Source organism: Sminthopsis crassicaudata, chromosome 1 (assembly GCF_048593235.1).
Source record: "Sminthopsis crassicaudata isolate SCR6 chromosome 1, ASM4859323v1, whole genome shotgun sequence".
NCBI classification, from domain to species: Eukaryota; Metazoa; Chordata; class Mammalia; order Dasyuromorphia; family Dasyuridae; genus Sminthopsis; species Sminthopsis crassicaudata.
In genome coordinates this window covers 732,274,581-732,296,738 of record NC_133617.1, presented here as the reverse complement: position 1 = coordinate 732,296,738, position 22,158 = coordinate 732,274,581, and the positions used below count along the sequence as shown (strand labels likewise).

The window sequence follows — 22,158 nt, the reverse complement described above, 5'->3', positions numbered from 1 at the left end:
GAGCACCAGGCTGGGAATCAAGAAGCCCTGAGTTTAAAGCTAGCCTCATATACTTAATAGACATTTAGTAGCTGTGTTGTTAGGATTACTAGGTGAGAACTCAGGTTGTCTGGACAGTGACAAGGTGAGAATTCAGGTTGTCTGGACAATTACAAGGTGAGAATTCTGGTTGACTTGACAGTTCTCTGGCTCAGACCTTTGGTTTGGGCCTTTAAAGGGAGTTTACACCTTAGGAATTCTAAGAGGAGCAAGCTCGTTGGTTGGAGTACTTCTTCCCAGAAGCCCTTGCATTATCCACGCCCATTCTCTGGGAGGATAAAAGAGGACAGCACTCCAGAGAAAGAAGTCTCTGCACTACATCAGGCCTGACGGGGCTCTCTGCAGTAAGGGAAGTCACTTCTCTAGATGACAGTTAACAGCAACTGTCTGGAGACAACGGTTCTCTACAGGAAGAAGAATCTGTCCGAGAGATTTGAGTTGACACAGCAGATCTCTTCCCAGAGAGCGATCGGCAGCGTCTGGAGACAACAGCACGTTACGCTGTGTCACTCTGGACAAGTCACTTAAAGTTTACCTTAATCCACTGAAGAAGGAAATGGCAAACTACTCCAGTATCTTTGCCAAAAAAGCCAAAAAATATTGGTCCATGAAGAGTGAGACACAACTGAACAAAAACAGTACAAGTAGAGGACTATAAATGTCCATTTGGGAATTTTAATTTTGTTATTCAAGCACTAGGGAGTTGTAATGTATAATGTAATATGTGCAATATATTAAAGAATAGATTATATTAAGGTCCATGCTTTGGGAATACTAAATTGGCAACTGTATGGGCACTTCTTTGGAGAGAAGAGACTGGAAGTAAGGAGTAATGGAAAGCTACTGCAACAATTCTCAAGTTATGAGATAATAAAGAGAATCACAGAATTTGAGAACCAGAACAAACCATCCACTATTTAGTCCAACCCATGAAAATAATTCTTCCTGAAACATACCTGACAAATGGTCATCCAGTCTATATTTGAAAAGTTCCCCAAAGCAGGAATCCACCACCCCTCCAGACAATTCATTCTATTTTGGTACAGCTTTTTTAGGAAGTTTATTTATTTATTTGTAAGGTTTTGGTTGTTTCCTGGATATAAAGCCCAAACTGATCTGTCTGCATATTCCTGAAACTTATGAGGACATCAAATTTCTCCCCTTTTTGAAAGCTCTTCATATAAGTGAAGTCAATCATCATATTTCCCCAGTCTTCTCCAATCTAAACATCTTCATTTCTTTCAACTAATCTTCAAATGACAGGGACTCAAGGTCCAGAAGGACATGCTCCATCTTTTCTTTCATAAGCCTTAGTACCCAAAACAGAATACAATTTCTTAAATGCCAAATTGGGTGGCCTTTTCTGTCATATTTTTTAACCACTCTGCAACCTTTGACTTTGTTGATTACTCTTTTCTCCTAGATACTCTCTCCTCTCTAATTTCTTGTCATATTAATTTCTCCTGAACCTCTTGCCTCTGGAACTGCTTCTCCATCTCCTTTGCTGGTTCTTTTATCTAAGTCACAAATACTGTTTTCCATAAGCTTCTATCCTGAGCCTTCTTATCTTCTCTCTATACTATCTCACTTGATGATCTCATTAGTTTCCACTGGTTCAACTATCATGTTTATGAAAATGATTACCAGATAGATAGTGTCTGAGACTAGATTTCAACTCAAGTCTTTCTGACTTCAAGCCTGATGCCCTATCCATGTCACTGCCCCCCAGATGTTCTAGAGATATCTCAAATGGAACATATCCAAAATCTTAAAGTCTTTTGTCTTCCCCAACTTTCCTCTGACATTTAAGATTACCACCATTTTCCATCACAGGCTTACAAAGACATAATATGGGAGTCTTCTCATTCATATTTACCCCAAGATCTAATCTGTTTTCAATCCTTTTCATCTATCTATGTATAAATATGCATATACATTTAGACTTTTTTTGAGAGTCTACTCAAAACTACAGGAAAATTTTAACTACTGAATAGAAGATGAATTGAAGTGAGTTAGGCAGACCAATTACAACTTGTCCTGGACTGATACACTAACCTTTTAATTGGTCTTCCTAAATCACCTTTCCCGATTTCAAATCCTCTTCCACTCAGTTGCTAACATGACTTGCCTATAATATAGGCATCCCTATTATTTACCACTATTCCAGTGTCCCTTCTTGCCTCTAGAATGGTCTTTGGCATTTAATGATTTTTACAATCTGGTTCTTTTCTAATCATCTTCCACTTTATTTCACTCACTTGCTACCTGTTATTTCTCACATACATCATTCCAGCTCTAATTTTATGTATTTTCTTTGACTTTTCTATTCTTTGAAATATTTTCCTACTTCAGGGTTAGCTTCTCTGCTTTCATTTGGAAAGCTAAACCTCATTTTCTGCAGGAAATTCTTGTCTCCTACATCCTTACTGCTTCTTCCATTCTTCTGAAATAAATGTCCTCTATACCATATGTCTTGTCCACACTTAGATGCTTCCCTTTTGTCACTTCCATTAGAATGTGAGCTCCTTGAGGGCAGGGACAGCATCTTTGTTTTTCTTTTCATTTCCAACACTTATCACAGTATCTGTTATATAGTAAGGACTTAATACAAGATTGTTGACAGATTGAGTTCACTGACTGAGAATACTCCAGATGAGATCTGATTGAGGATTACTTTCATCAGTAATACTATCATTCCCCAATTCTTGGAAGTTAAAACCTTCATCCTAGTGCCCAAAATTGTTTCAAAGGTTTTTCAGCCACCACATCACACTACTGACCCATATTGAGGTTGCTGTTCATAACCTCCTCTCCTTAGGTTGTTTTCAGAAAAAAAAAATGCTAACCAAAATGTCTCCTCCACTTTGTATTTGTCAAAGTATAAGACTTTTTATATCTGTTGAGTTTCATCTTATTAGATTCAGTTCAAGTCTCTAATTTGTCAAGATCCTTTAAGTATCTGCCTTTGTAATCAACTGTCTGCCTCCCAGCTTTGTGTCATCTCTACAACTGATAAACACATCTTTTAGCCTTTCTTTGTCCCAGTCACTGATAAAAATGTTTCTGTATTTTTTTTTTACCATTCGACCATTTCTGTTTTTTAAGGTGTTATTTTCTTTAGCAAGTTTTTGCCTCTTTTACCAGTAAGTGTTAATTGTCTTTTTATAATGTTCTTCCTTCAGCCTCATTTCTTTACCCATTTTTCCTCTACCACTGTTATTTAATTTTGAAATTTTTTATTTAGTTCTTCCAAGAAAGAATCCTTACTGGGCTTGTGAACAATTCATATTTTCCTTTGAAGCTTTCCTTATAACTATTTTGTCATCATTGTTTTCTTGAGAATTTGTCTCTTTGCCTTCCTTGTCAATAGAATAGTTTTTTATCAAGTTATTTTTCTGATTGTTTGCTTATTTTTCCAGTCTGTTTCTTGACTTTCAACTTTGAAGTTGAGTTCTGTTCCCAGAATGGAGTTGTGAAAGGGCAAAGTCTCAAGCTTCAGGGTTTTTATTTGCACTGCCATTTTCAGAACCAGTTCTAGGCGTTTGGAGATTTCCAGTGTTTCCAAAGCAGTGTGTTCTGCTCTCTTGGTCTGTGCTCTGCTCTTTACCTAGGAAAGTCCCCTAACCTTTTAAGACTGCAATTGATTCTGCTCTTCTTGGCATAGCAAGTGACATTATTCCTTAGAATCCCAAATTCCCCATGATTAAAATGATACTGTTTCACAGAGTTACTGCTCCCTTTTGACCAAAAGTACTTTTCTCCATTATTGAACTGTGACTTGGAAATGAGTATAGGGAATGGGATTGCCAAATATAGTGTGGTCCTATATCCAGTGGTAGCAGAAGGGTCCCTCATAACATCTTTCTGATGAGTTGGAAGATTTCCTTATCATCTCTGGATTTAGAATTTTTGAAGTTGCTGCTGTTTCTGTCACCACAACCAAGTCCCACATTGGGATTTCATCCATGTAGTCTTCAGAATAGCCTCCATCCTTGTGTTATGGATCTCGTTTTCCTGTATCACCATGACCCCCTGTTGGTTCTGCTACTCCAGAATTTGATTTGAAGCTTATTTTAAAGTCATTTAAAGGGAGAGAAGACTGGGTGTTTCTGCTATTATATCACTTTAGCTTTACCCAGAAGTCCCTTGATAAAAATGTTTTCAAAAAATGAGACCAAGAAGTATTCCTAAGACATTCCATGGGAAACCCCTTGCTCTATTGATATTAATGACTACATACACACATATTACATATATATATATATATATATATATATATATGTGTGTGTGTGTGTGTGTGTGTGTGTGTGTGTGTGTGTGTGTGTATATATATATATATATATATACATATCACATATATTATATAGGCATATTTAGATAGATAGATAGAGAAATAGATAGATAGATATAGATATGTAAGGACAAGTCAGTTCTCTGAGAGCCTCCACAGCTGTGGATGATAACATCTGAAGGAGTTACAGGCAGCCTTTGCTGATACAGGTGTTACAGACTGGGAATGAGATAAATTGGAGGCAGAGGGAAGAGGAGAGAGGTCAGACAATGCAATGGCCTTTCGGAGAGGTCAGGGAACAGCAACTGCCTCTCAGTCTCCTTGTATCATTCTCTTATGAGAGAGATCCATTCTGGTTGGACCTACAGCAGCCACTATCTGGTGGCTCCTGTGTATTCCAATATATGGTGCCTGAACATGGGGCAAGAATTACAAGAAGAACTAGAGCTGTTCATGAGAAGGATCCTTCCAGAATTAAGGAAGAAGAAGAGCTCGGGTAAGTTTTTTTTTTTTTTTTTTTTTTTTTTTTTTTTTTTAGTCGGGGTAATTAAATGGGCCAATACATTAAAGGGCCGAGCCAGGAGACTGATGAGAGACTTAAATGCCTTTTCTGACTACAGTCCTCTTCTCTACTGGAAACTTTGCCTCTATCAACACCTGCTACAAACATCCAGAAGTGGTAGTGCTGCTTGCATTTCTCAGTGTGTGGATCAAGCTGTAGGGGGAAAATAATCACAAAAACAAAACAAAACAAAACAAAAAAACAGGGAATAGTTAAGGGACAGGTCAATTCTCCAAGAGCTGCCACAGCTGTGGATCATAGCATCTGAAGGAGTTTCAGGGCAGCCTTGGCTGACACAGGTGTTTCAGACTGGGAAAAATTGGAGGCAGAGGGAAGAGAAGAGATATCAAAACAATTCAATAGCCTCTCAGTCAGAGACCAGCAACTGCTTCTCAGTCTCCTTGTATCATTCTCTCATAAGAGGAGATCCATTCTGGGTTGGATCTCCAACAGCCCTGTCAGGTGGCTCCCAACAGCTCTCCTGTGTATTTCAACATACATATACCTGCATTTAATTTTTTTTTTATTTTTCTCTCCCTATTTCTTAACAATTCAAAAAGTAAAAGAAAGACCTTATAACAAAACTGCATAGATACTACATTGGCCATATCTAAAAGGATACTTGTCCTGCATTTAAATCCTTCCCCTCTTTGGCAAGATTTCCATCTGAATTGGATTATCATTGCATTGAGCAGAGTCCCCAAATCTGTCAAATCTTTCTTTGTCATGACCAATTTCTCTTCGAGTTTGACTTTGAGCAGTTCTTAATCTGATACTATTAATATCTAGTTTTTAATCTTTCGATCTTTACCATAAGAATAGGAGGAAATGTTTAATCAAAAGGCTTGCTGAAATTTGTAAATGATATCCTCAGAATTCCTTGATTTTTCTACTAGTTTAGTAATTCTGACAGAAAAGGATATCAGTTCACTTTGTAGATATGTCAGCCATCTTTTAAAGAATCTGACCTAGGTTGCCCACCCTGTCTTCAATTCTATTAATTCAATTCAATAAACATTTATTAAGTATCTATTATGTTCCATTATTTGGCAAGTATTAGGCTACACAGAAGAAAAAGACAGTCTCTGTCTTATAAACTAATGGGAGAGACAACATACTAGAAACTAGAAAGCTGGGGAAGGAACACTAAGGGGTACCAAGTGAGGAAGGGGGGAACTACATCTTGTTCCCTAGAACTAAAACTAGGCATTGCTCTAGATGGAAGGAGGGATGATCTGGAAATTCACTTTCTGCCCCCTATAGAGGAAAGCTTTGAGAGGAGTTTACTATTCCTCCCTTGAGGTTTCTCCCAGAGGGGAAAAGACTGAGGGAAGTGGTATTCTAAGATCTGAATTAGCTGCAAGATGGTGAGATTAAAAGTGAATAGTTTACTATGGAAGGGCCATCTTGTCCTTCAAGTTGCAACCAGAAAGAGCTACAGATAGAAGGTCTTGGATCATATACTCTGCAAATACAAGCAAAAATGGATGAGGTCACTTTGCAAATGTAAAACTTTGACAACTAACTGAGAGGCTAATGATGTTTAATATTCTATACTGAATGAATAGCAGGAAGATAACAGAGATGTCAAAAGAATTTTTCTACTATAATATCTATTAAAGTTATCTTTCTTTGAATACAGATTCATTTGGAGTTCTAGAGTTGGAGATTGGAACAGTTTGGAAGGAAGCCTATTTTAAAATTCTGGTTTTGTTATGAGTCATAATTATTGAATTTAGACAAGCTAATTAGCTTCTCCAAGTCTCAGTTTTGTGATGTGTAAAATGAGAGAATTGGTCAGACAGTCTTGAAGGCTTTTCCATCCCAAAATCCATGACCCTATTTTTTTATAATCTTTATGTTTCTCTCAGCAGCTAGTAAAGTATATCAAGTACAGCAGGTACTAGATAAATGCTCCTTGAATTAAATTGGGAAAAAACGGCATAATTGGAGAACATAGCCAAAGATGAAAGAGTAAAGAATTTGGATTAAGAGATGAAAAGATTCTCTTGAGACATTCTTGGGGTACTTATAAGGAAAATAATATTTTTCCCCTTCATTTCAACAAATGCAAATTAGTATAAGTGGTAGTATGAAAAATCTTTCACCTTAAGTTTGTTGGCTTTCTTGTGGACAGAGTAGAATTTTCTAGTAGGAATATTATGAAAATGAAAAAAGAAACTTATGTTTACTTGGGACTAAGCCCAGTTTGAGGTCTTTTTATTGTTTTTTTTTGTGGGGGGGTAAGCCAGACTTGTTAACCTTCTGAGGGTCCATCTGGATATCTGTTTTATATCCAGTCAAGTTTGATCATAACCATTTGTCAATATATAATAATCCCACTTTTCAAAATATGGTTTCCATAGAAAAGAAATTTGGATTCAAATTAGGTAATAACATTATCATTCACATTTCAACATTTTGATTTTATATCATTGATGGACCAATCAACAGGATAAATATGATCTTAACTCTGTGAAATCTAGATTTGCTTTCTTAGACTCATTTAAAAACATTTACTGAAAAGGTTTAATGTTCAAGAGACTCATCTATAAAACCATGTCACAATTAAATAGCTTATTTTCTAATCACCATGGGAGAAAACACTAAGAAGGAAAGTTCTTTTGAGTTAAAAGAAAAGATAAAAAAAAATTTTGAGTGGAAATGAAAAAGAATACTTAATGACATCATGATACTACCTATTGCCAGGTGTGAATGATTAGTTGTATGGATTTTTATGACTTGAATTTCAAATGAATAATATCATACAAAGAAAACAATAACTTCACAAGTTCTCTTAATTACATAATGGATTAGTGTCAGGAGACCTTGACCTTGATTCTGAACTATATTTGCTAATAATTAATTCTTTAAATGAGGAGCAAATCATTTCACCTGACCATACCTTAGATTCATCATCTATAAATTTCTTATGTGCCTTCTATCTGTCTATGATTCTCTAGCTTTCACTTTTTGTTTCATATCTTTAGTCTTTTCTGCTTACCTCAAGAGGCAGAGACTATGTCTTATACTTACTCTGAATTGAGACATTCAGAAAAGGGCCCAGCACATATTAGATGCCCAATAAGTAAATATTAATCAAATAGAAAATTTTTTCAAATGCCTATTTGTGGACAGTTGAATTTAATTTTTTAAAATTATTTTTATTCAAAATAATGTTTTGATAGTTGCTAAGTATTTTATTATGATAATATCACAATATTTCCTTTTATTATACTCTATTGTTTGTTGATACGTAATTATATACATAGGAATTAATAGCTAAATGTAGGATTAGTAGAGAAAAACCATTTAAGGGTAATAATAATAACTGACACTTATTTTGTGCCTTAAATTTCATTTTTTATTAATCTCACAAGTCTGATGTAGATATTACAGATATTATTAGGTCCACTTTAGACATGAGAAAACTGAGGCCTAAAAAGATTAATAACATACCCATTGCTACAGAACTAGTAATGATCAGGAATGAGGTTTTAGCTACCTCCTTCTTGATTATCCCTCCATCCACTATATGACATTGTGTCTTCTGAAAGCAAATGGTTAGTGAGCTTCTCATAAAGGAAGCAGAGGTAGAGGATCTATCAAAGACAACATGACTTCAAAAATAGATCATGATGAGCAAAATGCATTTTTTGAGATGGTTTTTGAACTAGGGTGTCACAGACCTAGTTTATGTAGTTTTCCACAAATCATTTGACAAAGTCTTTTATGCTAACCTTTTGAGAAGGTACATAGTACAATTCAGAAACTGGTGTAACATCATTTAAAGAATAGACATTAGTAGCTCAATGTTAATTGTAAGGGCAATTTCAAGTCGATTGCCCTGGGAATTTGTACTTGATCTGTCCCTTTACTCATCGATTTAAAGAAAGGCAGCTATGGCATATATATTACACCTATAGATGACACAAAGTTATAAAGTATTGATTGACAGAGGCAGGGTTCAAAAGTTTTCATCCGGCTAGAGCAATAATATTAATTCAATAAGATGAATTTTTGAGCATAAGTATAAAATGTTCCACTTAAGTTTGTTTGTTTTGTTTTACGAAAAAAAGCTCAATGAATCTAAAATTATTAAGAGGTGATTAAGTAAAACTTTGTATACCAAAGATCTTAGCATTTTACTGGATGGCAGGCAAATTCAGTGTCAGTCATGAGGGAGATACGCAGCTTCCAAAACTAATGTGAATTTTAATTGCAACAGGAGAGGTATAGAGCTCAAAATTGAAAAATGTAATCATACAGTGCTATGGTTTTGGTGATATGATACATTGGTGTATTCTTTAAAAATTGTATTTATTTTGAATTTAAAGGCAAAAACACAAAAGAACAACATTCATGTATACATCATAACATAGAGGGCTCAATATAAACTATGAATCTTCATTTCACATTGATTTTTAAACTATATAATGAATATTACACATAATTTTCAACTCTACTCTGCTTTTTTGTTCTTCCTTATAAATTTTATTTTGTTCTCTGCTGTGTATTTTTTCTTCCCTTGCTCCACATTCACCCTAGAAAAGGTTGACCATCAGACATGAATAGCTGTATACTTGAAGATCATATAATACATAATTCTATTTATCAATTCTTCCTTCTCTGAATGTGGATGGCATCTCTCTTTATAGGTCTTTTGGAACTTATTTGAGTATTTATGATACTCAAAATGATAGTCATTCAGAATTTTTTTAAGAACAAGATTGCTATTACAATATACCACATTCTCCTGGTTCTGTCCATTCCCTTCTCCACAATTCTATGACTGGTTACAAATGGCATTTTCCATCCCAAGTCTATTGGGACTATCTTGGATCACTGTATTGCTGGGAAGAACTAAGTCTAACCTAGTTGATAATTATATAATCTCACTGTTACTGTGTACAATATTCTATTTATTCCACTCACTTCATTCAGAATCAATTCATATAAGTCTTTCCAAGTTTTTCTGAAATCAGCCTGATCATCATTTTGTATAGAACAATAATATTTCATTACATTCATATACCATAATTCATTCATTCATTCATTCCCCAATTGATGGACATCCGCACAACTTCCAGTTTCTAACCATTATAAAAGGAGATACTGCAAATATTTATCCACATGTAAGTCCTTTTCCCCCTTTTATGATTTCTTTGGGATACAAACCCAGTAGTCACACTGCTGGATCAAAAAATATGAACAATTTTTGGGCATAGTTCAAATTGCTCTCTAGAATGGTTGGATCATTTCATAACTTTACCAACAATGCATTAGTGTTTCAGTTCCCCCACATTCCCTCCAATATTTATCATTAGCTTTTCTTGTTGTTTTATTTAATCTGATAGGTTGAGATAGTACATTGGAGTTGTTTTATTTTGCATTTCTCTAATCAATAGTGATTTAAAGCTTTTTTCATATGAAGTGACTTTAGTTTCTTCATCTGAAAATTGTTTGTACCTATCCTTTGACCATTTATCAATTGGGGAATGACGTGTATTCTTATAAATTTGATTCAGTTATCTATATATTTTAGAAATGAGGCCTTTATCAAAAGCACTTGATGCAAAAATTGTTTCCCAGCTTTCTGCTTCCCTGGCTGCATTGGTTTTGTTTGTGCAAAAACTTTTTAATTTCAGAATTATCCACTTTGCATTTCGTAATGTTCTCTATTTCTTGGTTAGTCACAAATTCTTCATTTCTCCAAAAATCTGTCAGATAAACTATCCCTTGCTTCCCTAATTTGTTTATAGATTCATCCTTTATTTCTAAATCATGAATCCATTTCTATTTTATCTTGGCATAGTGTGTGAGATACTGGTCTATGCCTAATTAATGTCATCTTATTTTTCCCAGAAATTTTATTAAATAGTGAGGTTTTTATCCTAGAAATTGGAGTGTTTGAGTTTTTCAAACAATAGATTATTATAGTCATTGACTATTGTGTTTTGTGTACCTAACCTATTCCATTGATCCACTAGTCTATTTTTCAGCCAATATCAAAAGATTTTGATAATTATTGAAGTTTTTCAAGGCATTGAAATGAACTGTTGTTAAATAAACTAAGTATCTCTAGGGTCTTAAGCTTTCAAATTCTGTGACACTAAAATATTTCTGGTAGTTCAGGTGTAATATATGTTTAAAAGCTAATATATTTGTGTTCTAATCTTATCTACCCTATTGAAACTAGTTTGCTGTTTCTCATACTGGACACTCCATCTCTTGCTTGCATGTTTTTGTAAACTGATCCCCATTATCTGAAAGGTACTTCCTTCTTAACTTCATTTTGTAGAATGCCAAGAAGCTTTCCCTCTTTCTTCCTCACAGATTATTAGAACTCTATATCTCTAGACATTTTTTGTGTAATTACATTTATTCACAGGAATATATGTTGTAATCCTCCAGTAGAATTTACAATATTTGAGTATTGAGAACATTTGGACTAATTCTTGCATCTTGGCCACAGGTAATCCAGGGAAAGTGATCTTATGAGAATTAAATTCATTTGGATGACAATGCCATTACCTTTCCAATCTTTATGTTCTAGTTCCTCATTTGAGAGTTGAAAATGTTGCTTTTATTTAAAGTTTCCAATTTTTAAAAATAGATTCAAATTAAACTTTGTATATATATATTAAGTTAAAGCCTGAAATAAAGACATTTCACCTTCTGGGCACAAAATAAAATAAATATCAAATTCTGTTTAACATTTATTAAGCAACAATTATGCATAAGGCAATGTCCTAAGGAACTGGGAAAGCAAAACAAAAATTACAGACCCTATACTGAAGAAATCTTCATCTTCATTAAGCATTTAAAAAGTAAAAAGGAAACTACTAAGTGGCTTAGTGGATAGAGTGCTGGGTCTGAAGTCAGGAAGACCTGAATTCCTATGACCTGTGATACTTACTAGCTTTGTGACTGTAGGCAAGTCATTTAACTTCTGTTTGATTTAATCTAGTGGAGAAGGAAAGACAAAACACTTCACTTTCTTTGTTAGGAAAACCTCATGAACAATATGGTCCATGGGGTAATGAAGAGTCAGACACAACTAACCAACAATTGATTTGATGAATATATTTTTACTGAAATTGGTTGATTGAAATTCTATTTTTAATGCTTCACCAGGCTGTAGAAGTGTGCATTGTTAAAGTATATGGCCATAGAAAACAATTCCAGGCAGATCCTACAACACTACAAATGCCTTACTCATAGACCTTGTGATTCCAGGTCTATCATGAAGACCAACAGTGCTAAGTCAGTGATCCCTGGAGGGCTGCCTATTAAGAGATGACTTTTTAAGTCTCAATAACATAAGAATACCATTTTCTAGGACTTAAACATTAGTGAAATGAAAATCTAATTCAATTAATTCACAATCCCTTTTAATGGTAAAATATTTGTATTGTTCTAGATCATGACATCAGTTTCTGGATTAGGGGACAGAGAACTGGATTTGAAAACAGGAAGACCTGGGCTTAAATTCTGCCTCAGTTGTTCAACTCTAGAAAAATCACTAAACTTTCTCTGTTTCAATTTTTACTTCTATTAAAAAAAGGAATTGGTCTCCATTGCCTCTAATATCCTTTCTCCTTCTAAATCCATGATTATATGTTCCTCCTTTTCCTAAGGAGGCTGTTATGGCAGAATATGCCCTGTTCTGTTTAAGATCCTAAGTAAGATCTCTTAGTCTGAAGAGGGAAAGAGAATGAATGAAAAATCATTTGAGAAAAGAGAGAGCAATAATGTTGGTAGTAGTGGTGCAGGGTTTGTGTGTGTGTGTGTGTGTGTGTGTGTGTGTGTGTGTGTGTGTGTGTGTGTGTGTATGTGTGTGTGTGTTAATATCCTATTCCTACTCCATTCCTAGCTATGTCACTTTGAGCAAATCTGTTAACCTCTATAAACTATAATAACATAATAGATGACCCCTATGGTACTTGCCAACTCTAAATCCAGGTGGTGAGAAAGGGGAGCTGGGAAACAACTGTAACTTACAAAATTGTCTTTTGAAAGAGCCAACATCATCCCTTCCATTTTTCCTGCTACTTCCCCCAGAGAGCACCATATGGTTTCAAAGGTGGGTAGTTTTTGTTTCAAATAGTTTGCGTCAATAAAATGTTAACCTTTAAAAATGTTTTCTGTCATAAGAGCTAGATTATCGGAAAAGGGAGCCCTAGAATAAGAAAAAACCTTCCTTCTACCAATGCAAGTTGGCACTTCCATCCAACTTCTACCCTCAAAATGCTATCCACAGAGGTGAAAAATTAAAGGGGTCACTGGGTGATAGAGCCAATGTGGCAAAATCCAGTTCAGGTTTTCCTATTTTCAAGAGTCAGCTTTCTCTCTAATACTGCACTCTTCTTCTTAGTATTTTCTGAACCTGGATTATTTTATTAATGCTCCTGTGATGCTAATGAATTAATCAGATATGAAAGGCATTCCCTACCCAATGACAATGGGGATTTTGAAATTAGCAATCTTAATATTTCAAATTATTCCAATGCATCAGCACTTAAAGGATCCATGTTTCATTGGCATGATCATTCCCTCCACTGACAACTTATTAGAGAAGGCTTTCATGCACTGCTGTGAATGAATAATAATTCATCAACCTGTGTCTAAGATGGTGTTAGGTATCCTTAATTTAATTAGGCTGTCACTACTTCCTCCATCAGAACAAAGAAAACAAAATAGTCCATTGCCAGGCTCATACTCAAAACAAAGATTGGGGACTGCTTTATTTTTCATATTTGTTTCTACAATGCGTATTACACTGCAAGACACAAAGTAAGTACCTTAAATGCTCATTGATTGTTTGATTAGGGTGCTCTTATTGGATCGTTGTTTGAATCTGGGAGAAAGGATATAATCTCCTCATTTTGTAAAAGAGGAGTCAAACACAAAAGCATTTTGTTAGTACTTGGTCTCAGAGAAAGTAAGTGGCAAGAACATTGTCATAAACTTTGAGAGCCCATGGTTACTTCCATATTACATGGGAGCATCAAAGCAGAAAGAATCAGTAGAGAAAATTCTAAATAACTAATAAGGACATTTTTCATAGACATATATGTGTGGATACACATTTATATTTACAAATCTTTATGTAATTTCTCTATTCATTTCCCAAGCATGACTGCTACTTATATCTGAATTTGTTCATATTCTGGAGATAAAACAATTTGTAGATATTCTTAAATCTCTCTTGTTCCTGATACCTACTCAATTATGCTTAATTATACCTAATATAAACCCCTCTCCTTTTGAAAATGGTATTCTTCTGGGAATACTCTATGATTGAAAACCATAGATCCTCATGTTCAATAGGAGACTGAGTCTGCAGGTGAACCAAAGGACAATGGAGAAATAAGTAGGACCTAGCATATTGTCAATGATGACTTGAGTGCAAGAAGTAGGATGGGCTGGTCACATACTGAGAATAACAGAAAAGAGATGCACCAGTGCTTCACTGGCACCTATAGAATATTAAAAGATCCTACACCATAGAGGATAGCTCCACAATTGTGCAATAATGGGAGGCCTTGAACAAGAATCACAAAAGATGAGAAAGTGTACATATATGGATGAAGTCTATACTCTAAAAGAAGTACCCTTCATGTATGAAAACATGGACCCATTGAAGGGATAAAATCCATGCAATGATACAGCAGATTATGAATTACTGATTTGCAAAAGTAAGAGAAATCAAAGATCATCTAGTAACCCCTTCTTTTTTTCCAAATGAGGAAACTGAGGATCATTTGCTTTATATAAAGGGGAGAAGAAGCACTTTTTAATTTAAAATTATATTATTTTCATTTAGAAGTTGATTCTGCATATGTATGGAAGAAGGAATGTATCACTTAGGCTACCTAATTGAATGGCCTTTGAATTGTCAGCCCTGAGTTTCCAGCTTCCTTGTAACAAATACTATTTGCACATCTCATGCAATGACAGAAGGCATGGGATCACCCATCCATGCCCAAATTTCTCTGTCACCTACCAGTCTGCAAATTGTTTTTGTGCTGCATCTCATCTTAAAAAACACCTCCAAACACACACACACACACACACACACACACACAACCTTTTTGGCTAAGCTTAGCAGTAAACAGATGGGCTGTCTATTTGTGTTGCTTGGAGACCACTTCTTATGTGGAACCTGCTCCAAGGGGGAGAGAAGAAAGGCGGATACAAAGCAGAGTGGCTAGCAGGTTGAGGAGGAAATTTGTGCCCAGCATTACTTAATAGCTGACATTTCCATTGTGCTTTAAGGATTGTTAAGCATTTTCCATAGGAGTCTGATTTCACTGGCAGAGGAAATTCCCAAGTGAAGATATTTTTTTTCCTGCCAAGGCACCTTAGGTGCTAACAGACATTGACTTGGCCAGGGTCAGTGAACCAGGATGAGTCAGAGAAAGGCCTTTCAGGTTTTCCTGGCTTCCAAGTTTATGCTACATCCACTTCATGACTGTGAGCTGCATTTTACAGATATTATCTTATTTAAGGTCACTCGACAATCCTTTGAGATAGGTACTACTGCGCAGCTAGGTGGAGCAGTGGAAAGAGCACCAGTCCGGAATTCAGGAGGACCGGAGTGCAAATCTGATCTCAGACCCTTAACACTTCCTAGCTGTGTGACCTTGGGCAAGTCACTTAAGCCCAGCCTCACAAAAAAAAAAAAAAAAAAAAAAAAAGTATTACTGTTAGGCCATTTTGTAGGAAAAATGGTAACAGGAGGTAACAGTGACTTGTCCAGGCTTGCACTCATCTATGAGTGTAGGAGACACGATTTGATTCCAGTTCCCTCTTGACTCTAAATCCAGACCCTATATGTTCATTAAAGATTCCAAGCCCAGGAAAGCAAGCTGAAGACATTCTGAGGGCAGACCAGGTCTGTTCAGAAGGGTGGCGTACTCTCATGGGATACCAGATTTAGAACTGAGAGGGGCTGCTGGGATCTAACTCATCATTTTACAAGAGGCTGGGCCGGGAGTGCTTAAGGGATTCGCACCCTGACACAGGTAAAATCGAATCGAATCTGCCTTCGAATCCAAGTATGCCGACTCCACATCCAGCATTTCTTCCAAGACATCTCGCTATACGTCCGGGGCTCTTAATATTTCCTCACGCTTCTCCTCAGACCAAATAAACAGTATTTTTTTTTTTAATTCCTGGATCCTAAAAAAAAACCAAAAAACAACAACAACAAAAAACCAAAAACACTTGCGGATTCGATTGGGAGTGTCCTTTGCCCTCTATGGTTCTCTCCCTTTCTCTCTTTTCCTTTTCCTTTCCCTCTCCCCACTGCTCTCTTTCCCCCTCCCTCACCTTCTCTCTCTCCTCATTCCTCTCTCTCCACGCTGTGCAGAAGCGTCATTTACCTGACCCCTCCCTCCGGGTCTTCCACCCAACTCGGCATACGCTCCCCCTCCCAGACTCAGAGCCCAAAGTTTGCCCAGCGCCCCTGGGCTTCTCCGTGCGCCCGCGCGCCCGATCCTCACCAATCCCGGTGGGCTCTTCCTCTCTCCCTGCCTGCCCGCCCCTAATAGGCGCCCGGCCAGCCAATGACAGGCAGCTCGGGGCCGGCCCCGGTGTTTTGGTGGCTGTTTCGGGAGCCCCTACCCCCAACCTCCCCGTCCCCTCCGGTCCCTGGCGGGCGCGCGCCGCTGCTCTCTGCGAGCAAAGGGGAGTGAGGGCGATCGGCAAGCTCGGCTCAGCGGAGCGCGCGTCTCAGCCCCAGCGCCCAGCGAGGCGGCCTGCCAGCCCGCCCGCCCGCCCGCGAGTGCCTTCGCCAGGGGAGTTGGTATCCCTCTTTTCGTAGCCCCGGAATCCGCGGGTGTGTGCAGTGGGGAGACTGAACTTTCCCCCCTGCCTCTTCTTAAAGTAGGGGCGTGTGTTTGGAGAAGGGCAAAGAGCAGAGCAGCCATGGACCCCGTGAATCAGGTAGGCAAAACCTCGTCCACCATCACCACCCCGGGCTCTGGCCAGCCGCTGCCGGATCTAGCTGAGGAGAGGGCGAGGGCGAGGGCAAAGGAAGGGGTAAGGGAATGGGCTGTTGGAGCTACTCAACCTTGTCTCCCTTTATCTCTTTTTTTTTCTTCCCTCTGCCGACCCCCCAATCCATCTGCAGCTGGCCTCTTCGGGGACCTTTCGCGTTCTGAAGGAACCTCTCGCTTTCCTACGAGCTCTGGAATGGGTGAGTCTTAGGTGCTGGGTGGGTCTGGCTTCGTGAGCGCCCTACGGTCAGGGATATAGGGGGCAGGGACTGGTTTGGGGGGAGACCTGAGCGAGAGGTTCCACTCTCTCAGTCCCCTACCTTAAACGCAGGGGTGGGGTTCTTGGGGTTGGACGTGTAGATGGCGGAGGAGGGGAGGGGCTCTTCTGGGTCAGCTGCCTTTCTATGTGACTGGTAAAGAGGGGAGCTGTCAGCTGGCTTGTTAGTGGTTGAGGGTCAAGTCTCTGCCAGGGCGGGGAAATCCCCTTGGGAGGCTGGGAGAAAGAGGAGCAGAAGCTGGCTTGTCTCGCTTACATGTGGTACATCTGGAGCTGCACGTCCCAAGAGCCACGCCGGCTTGGAGGGACCAGGGTGAGGGAGAAAGCGCCGGTTTGTTGGGTTCCGTGAGCTGGATGCTATACTGGAAGTCCGTGACTGGCTTCCTAAAAGCATTCAGCACCAGGACAGCTCCCTCTTCTCTGGGCCCAGGCATCTGTTTCTAGTCCAGGACAGGTGAAACCTTGGTCAAAATGAGAAACGGGAAAGCTAAGAGCTTTAAGCAGTGTAGATGCTCCCTCCCTCCCCGGTTTATTCCTTCACTATTTCTCACTGATTGTTTTATTTGGCTCAGAAGAATAATTCACCTTGATTTTTATGTCTTCTCTTTGTAAGATGGAAAGTGTTGAACTCTGTGGAGTTATTTTTTTTTTCTCCTTTGTGTCTTAGTCCCTTATTGAAAAGAAGTAAAGAAAGAAAGAGTGACCTGATGCTTCTGAATAAACTTGTCTGTGAACAGAACATTAAAGGAAATAAATGGTTATCTAGACAATGTCAGGGTTGCTTCAGATGATGGTTATTGAGAGTGAAATCTGCAGGTCACAAGGCATTCATTGCCAGGAGGTTTGGAGGCAAAACAACCTATCTGAACGAAAAGTTCAGAGCACGTCATCTAGCATTAATCACATTCCAAAAACACTGAGTGGCTGGGAAATTATGTAAGTATGTGTAAGCTTTGTGATCCCACATCTTCCCTCCAAACTCCAAACTCCTGTGTATGACTCTATGTGTGACAGTGTTGTACTGGGACATTCCCTCTTGGCCCTGTTTTGAGATCTGAATAGAAGACATGGGTTCGTTGATTTGCCATGTGTCAAGACAGCTTTCAGAAGGTTTGATCTGCTGTCTCTGGGTCTGGTATTCTGGGCTCTGTTTATATAAGCCAAGTTAAAGAAGCAGGAAGTGGCCACAGTTCAAGAAACTTACTATTTGTTTTTTCAGTTTTCTAACTGGGGATTTGTTGGACAAAAAGAGTGTTACACCCATACATATAACTGGTAAATAAAAACTATAATTAAAAAGAAAGAAATTACAAAAAAAAGTGTTATAGTATCTATCCAGTCTCACAACTTTTGCAACTATATGATCTGATTAGATAATCTCCTTTCTGAAACAAGAAGACTTAAATAGTAGTCCATTCAAATAAAAAATTGACACAGTAAAAAAGAAAGGCAGTCAGAATAACTAGAGTCTTGTCCTACTTTAGCCATTAATTTGGTAACTTCAATAAGCATTTGGTTTGTGCCTGGTGTGATAGGCATATAAATTATCCTAATTTATATTATGTTATAATTTATATTATAATTTTTAACTAATATAATCCTTGCAAGGGGCTAATATTCTCCTGGCTGAATATAATATATACTCAGAGAAGTAAATATAATATAGATACAGACTAAATCCAAGGCAGATTCTAGTGTCAGAGGGACAAACATTATACAACTGAATAAAGGCCAGTTGTAGGAGGTGACATCTGAGCTAGTCTTGAATAGAGATAGGAATTCCACATATGGAAATGAAGGTAGCATTAAAGTCATGAGCACCTGATAAAAAGTCTGAGTTGTGAGATAAAATGTAATGCATAGTCAACCATATTTAGGCCAATATAACTGGAACATTGAAGATAACAATGTGAAATTGATCAGGAAAGGTGAGCATGAGTTAAATGACAAATAAAGGAATTTGCATTTTATCTTAGCAGTAATCAGGAGCCACTGAAGCATCTTGAGCAGAGGAGTGATTCAGTCTTTGTGCTTTATTTATAGCATTATTCAATATATAAAAGACAGATTTAAAGGGGGGAATGAATGGAAGCAGGAAGAATAATTGGAAGCCAAATCAACAGCCCAGGTGAGAGGTGTTGAGAAGGAGTCTAAATTTATGTGGTAACTATAAATATAGAAAAGGGAGTAGAAGCAAGATATGTTGTCTTAGTAGAATCAATAAGAACTGGCAATTGATTGAATGATTAGGGTGAGAGAGAGGAAAGAAGAATATGATTCATAGCTTTTACATGTTGATGCCTGGGAAAAAATGTTGAAACCTTTGTCAAAAGTTGTGTATTTTGGGAGGAGGTAAATAAAATGCATCTTATTTTGGAAATATTGCATTTGAGATAACTATGATATGATATCCAGATAGAGCAATGTAGTAGAAAAGCTATTAAAAGGGAATAGGCACTCAAGAGGGAGATGAGTATTGGGTATACATATATACATATATGTATATATGTGAATTATCTGAAGAAAGACAATCATTAAACCCATAGAGGTTGGTGAAATCACGTAAGAGGAGAATACAAGAGGGGAGAATCTTCAGATCCATCCATACATAGAGAAGGAAGGTTATAGATGATCATACATTCAAAGTAACTGTGGAGCTAGTAGGTAGAAAGAAGCCAGAAGTGAATATGCAATGAATACTTATCACATATAATGGAATGGAATGAAAATTCAAGAAAGAGAGTGTAGAGTGTAGTATCATTTATGTCAAAGCTTGTAGAGAAGTCAAAAAGGATGAGTATTGACCAAAAAAAATAGATTTTTTTTTAGTAGTTAAGAGATCACTGGTTCTATGAACGAGAGCAAATTCAGCCAACTTGTATAGATCAGAAGAGGAATTACAAGGGATTGAGAAATTAGTGGGAGTTAAGGAAGTGTAAACAACTAGTGTAGATGTCTTTTCTGAGAATTTGGTTATGAGAGGAAGGAGAGATGTAGGGTATATATTTGAGAGATAGCAGCATTGGGTAAATGGTTCTCTAAAGATGAAGGAGATTTGAGCATTTCTGTAGACAGCAGAGAAGAAGATAAGGGATAAAAAATTATAGTTGGCATGGGGGGAATCATCAAAGGAAATCAATCTCCTTTTGAGTTAAGATGAGAAAGGAAGTGATGAGATCAAGTAAATGAGAAAATGGCGATGATATTGAGACACAAGATATTGAATGAAAAATAAGGGGGAACGTATTATGATGCATGCTCTCAATTTTCTCAGTAAAATATGAAGAAAAGACTTTTGCTAAAAGGAGGAAAGGTGACTTGAAAAGATAAAATGGTGTTTGGCAAAGATGCTATATAGGTCAATCAGTGAAGAACAAAAGGATTCAATTGCAGCAATTAGGATTCAGTTAAGATTAGCTAACATTAAAATGTAGTAGGCCCAGACAGCCAAGATGTATGATTTGTCTAAAAATGCTCAGGCAATAAAATAAAATATAAATGGGTGGAATAAACTGATATTTTGGCTTCACAATGAATGTTTCAATAGGATGGATGAATATGAAGAATTGAAGAGTATGAACTGTTTAACTATTAAAGTTAAGAATGGAAAAGTCATGCTAGACCATGAATGATAGATGGAAAAAATAGGGATAGTGGAATAGTCAATGACAATATCTATTGCAATATCAGTTTCTTCATTTTTATAAGAAAGACATTGGGTCAGGGGAACTGCAAGATTCCATCCTATCTAAAATTTCCTTTATGCTAAAATGTCCTTTAGCAAACTTGTTCCAAAATTGTCACTGATTCCAATTGCCTCAAAGTAACATCAACTTCGTAAGGGGATTACTGGCTATTCTTCATGGGTTTGGTTTTGGTTTGCTTTGCTGCCACTTCTTCACTCAAAATCAAAGGAAAAAAAATTAAAGGTTCAAGAAAAACTAAATAATCTAATTGAATTATTGTATTCTCTCCCCTATGCCTTCGCTACCTTCAATTCTTAGAATTCCTAGTTTCCTTCAAAACTCAGATGTACTTCCTAAATGCTAATAGTGAATCCCCCTAACAAAATTACTTTGTGTCTATTTTGTGTATGCCTGGAACACACAGAGATTTAACAAATTTGTGTTGATTTATTGATGGAAGGGATTCAAATTCAATTTTTCTGATTATACATGTACATTCATTTTCCCATACATTTCTTTATGAGCCATGTTGGGAAAGAAAAATCAAAACAAAAGGGAAATGACACAAGAGAAAAAAAAATAGAAAAATAAAAAAGTGACCATAGAATGTGTTGATTTACATTTAGTCTCTGGATGCAGATGGTATTTTCCATCCAAAGTTTATTAGGATTGCCTTGGATCACTGAACTGTTGAGAAGAACAAAGTCTTTCATAGTTGATCATCACATAATCTTACTGTTACTGTGGACAATGCATTCCTGGTTCTGCTTGTTTCATTCACCATCAGTTTATGTAAATCTTTCCAGGCCTTTCTAAAATCAGCTTCTTCATCACTTTTATAGAATAATAATTTTCCATTACTTTTACATACAATAACTTATTCAGTCATTCCCCAATTTATGGGTATCTATTAATTTTCCAATTCTTTGCCCATGTGGGTCCTTCTCCCTTCTTTATGATTTCCTTGGGATACAGACATAGTACTTGTGCTTCTGGATCAAAGAGTTTTATAGTCCTTTGGGCATAGTTCCAAATTGCTCTTCAGAATGGTTGGATCATTTCACAATTCTACCAACAATGCATTAGCACCCCTTTTTCCCACATGCCCTCCAACACTCATCATTGTGCTTTTCTGTCATTTTAACCAATCTGAAAAAAAGAAGTAGTACCTTAGAGCTGCTTTAATTTGCACTTTTCTAATCAATAGTGATTTAGAGTATTTTTTTTTCATATGGCCATAGATGGCTTTAATTTCATCATCCAAAAATTGTCTATTCATACCATTTGACCATTTGTTG

At 37.1% G+C, this 22,158-nt stretch overlaps 1 protein-coding gene across 1 annotated transcript in view; it reads left to right on the top strand.

The window, feature by feature from the left end:
- Positions 1 to 16,560: 16,560 nt before the first annotated feature.
- SYNPR (synaptoporin) overlaps positions 16,561 to 22,158 on the top strand; it is a 375,540-nt gene continuing 369,942 nt past the window's right edge. The window contains exons 1-2 of the mRNA XM_074284207.1: positions 16,561 to 16,844; positions 17,032 to 17,097. Of these exons, the coding sequence (XP_074140308.1) occupies positions 16,827 to 16,844; positions 17,032 to 17,097 (84 nt within the window). The 5' untranslated portion in view covers positions 16,561 to 16,826. The remainder of the gene's footprint in view (positions 16,845 to 17,031; positions 17,098 to 22,158) is intronic.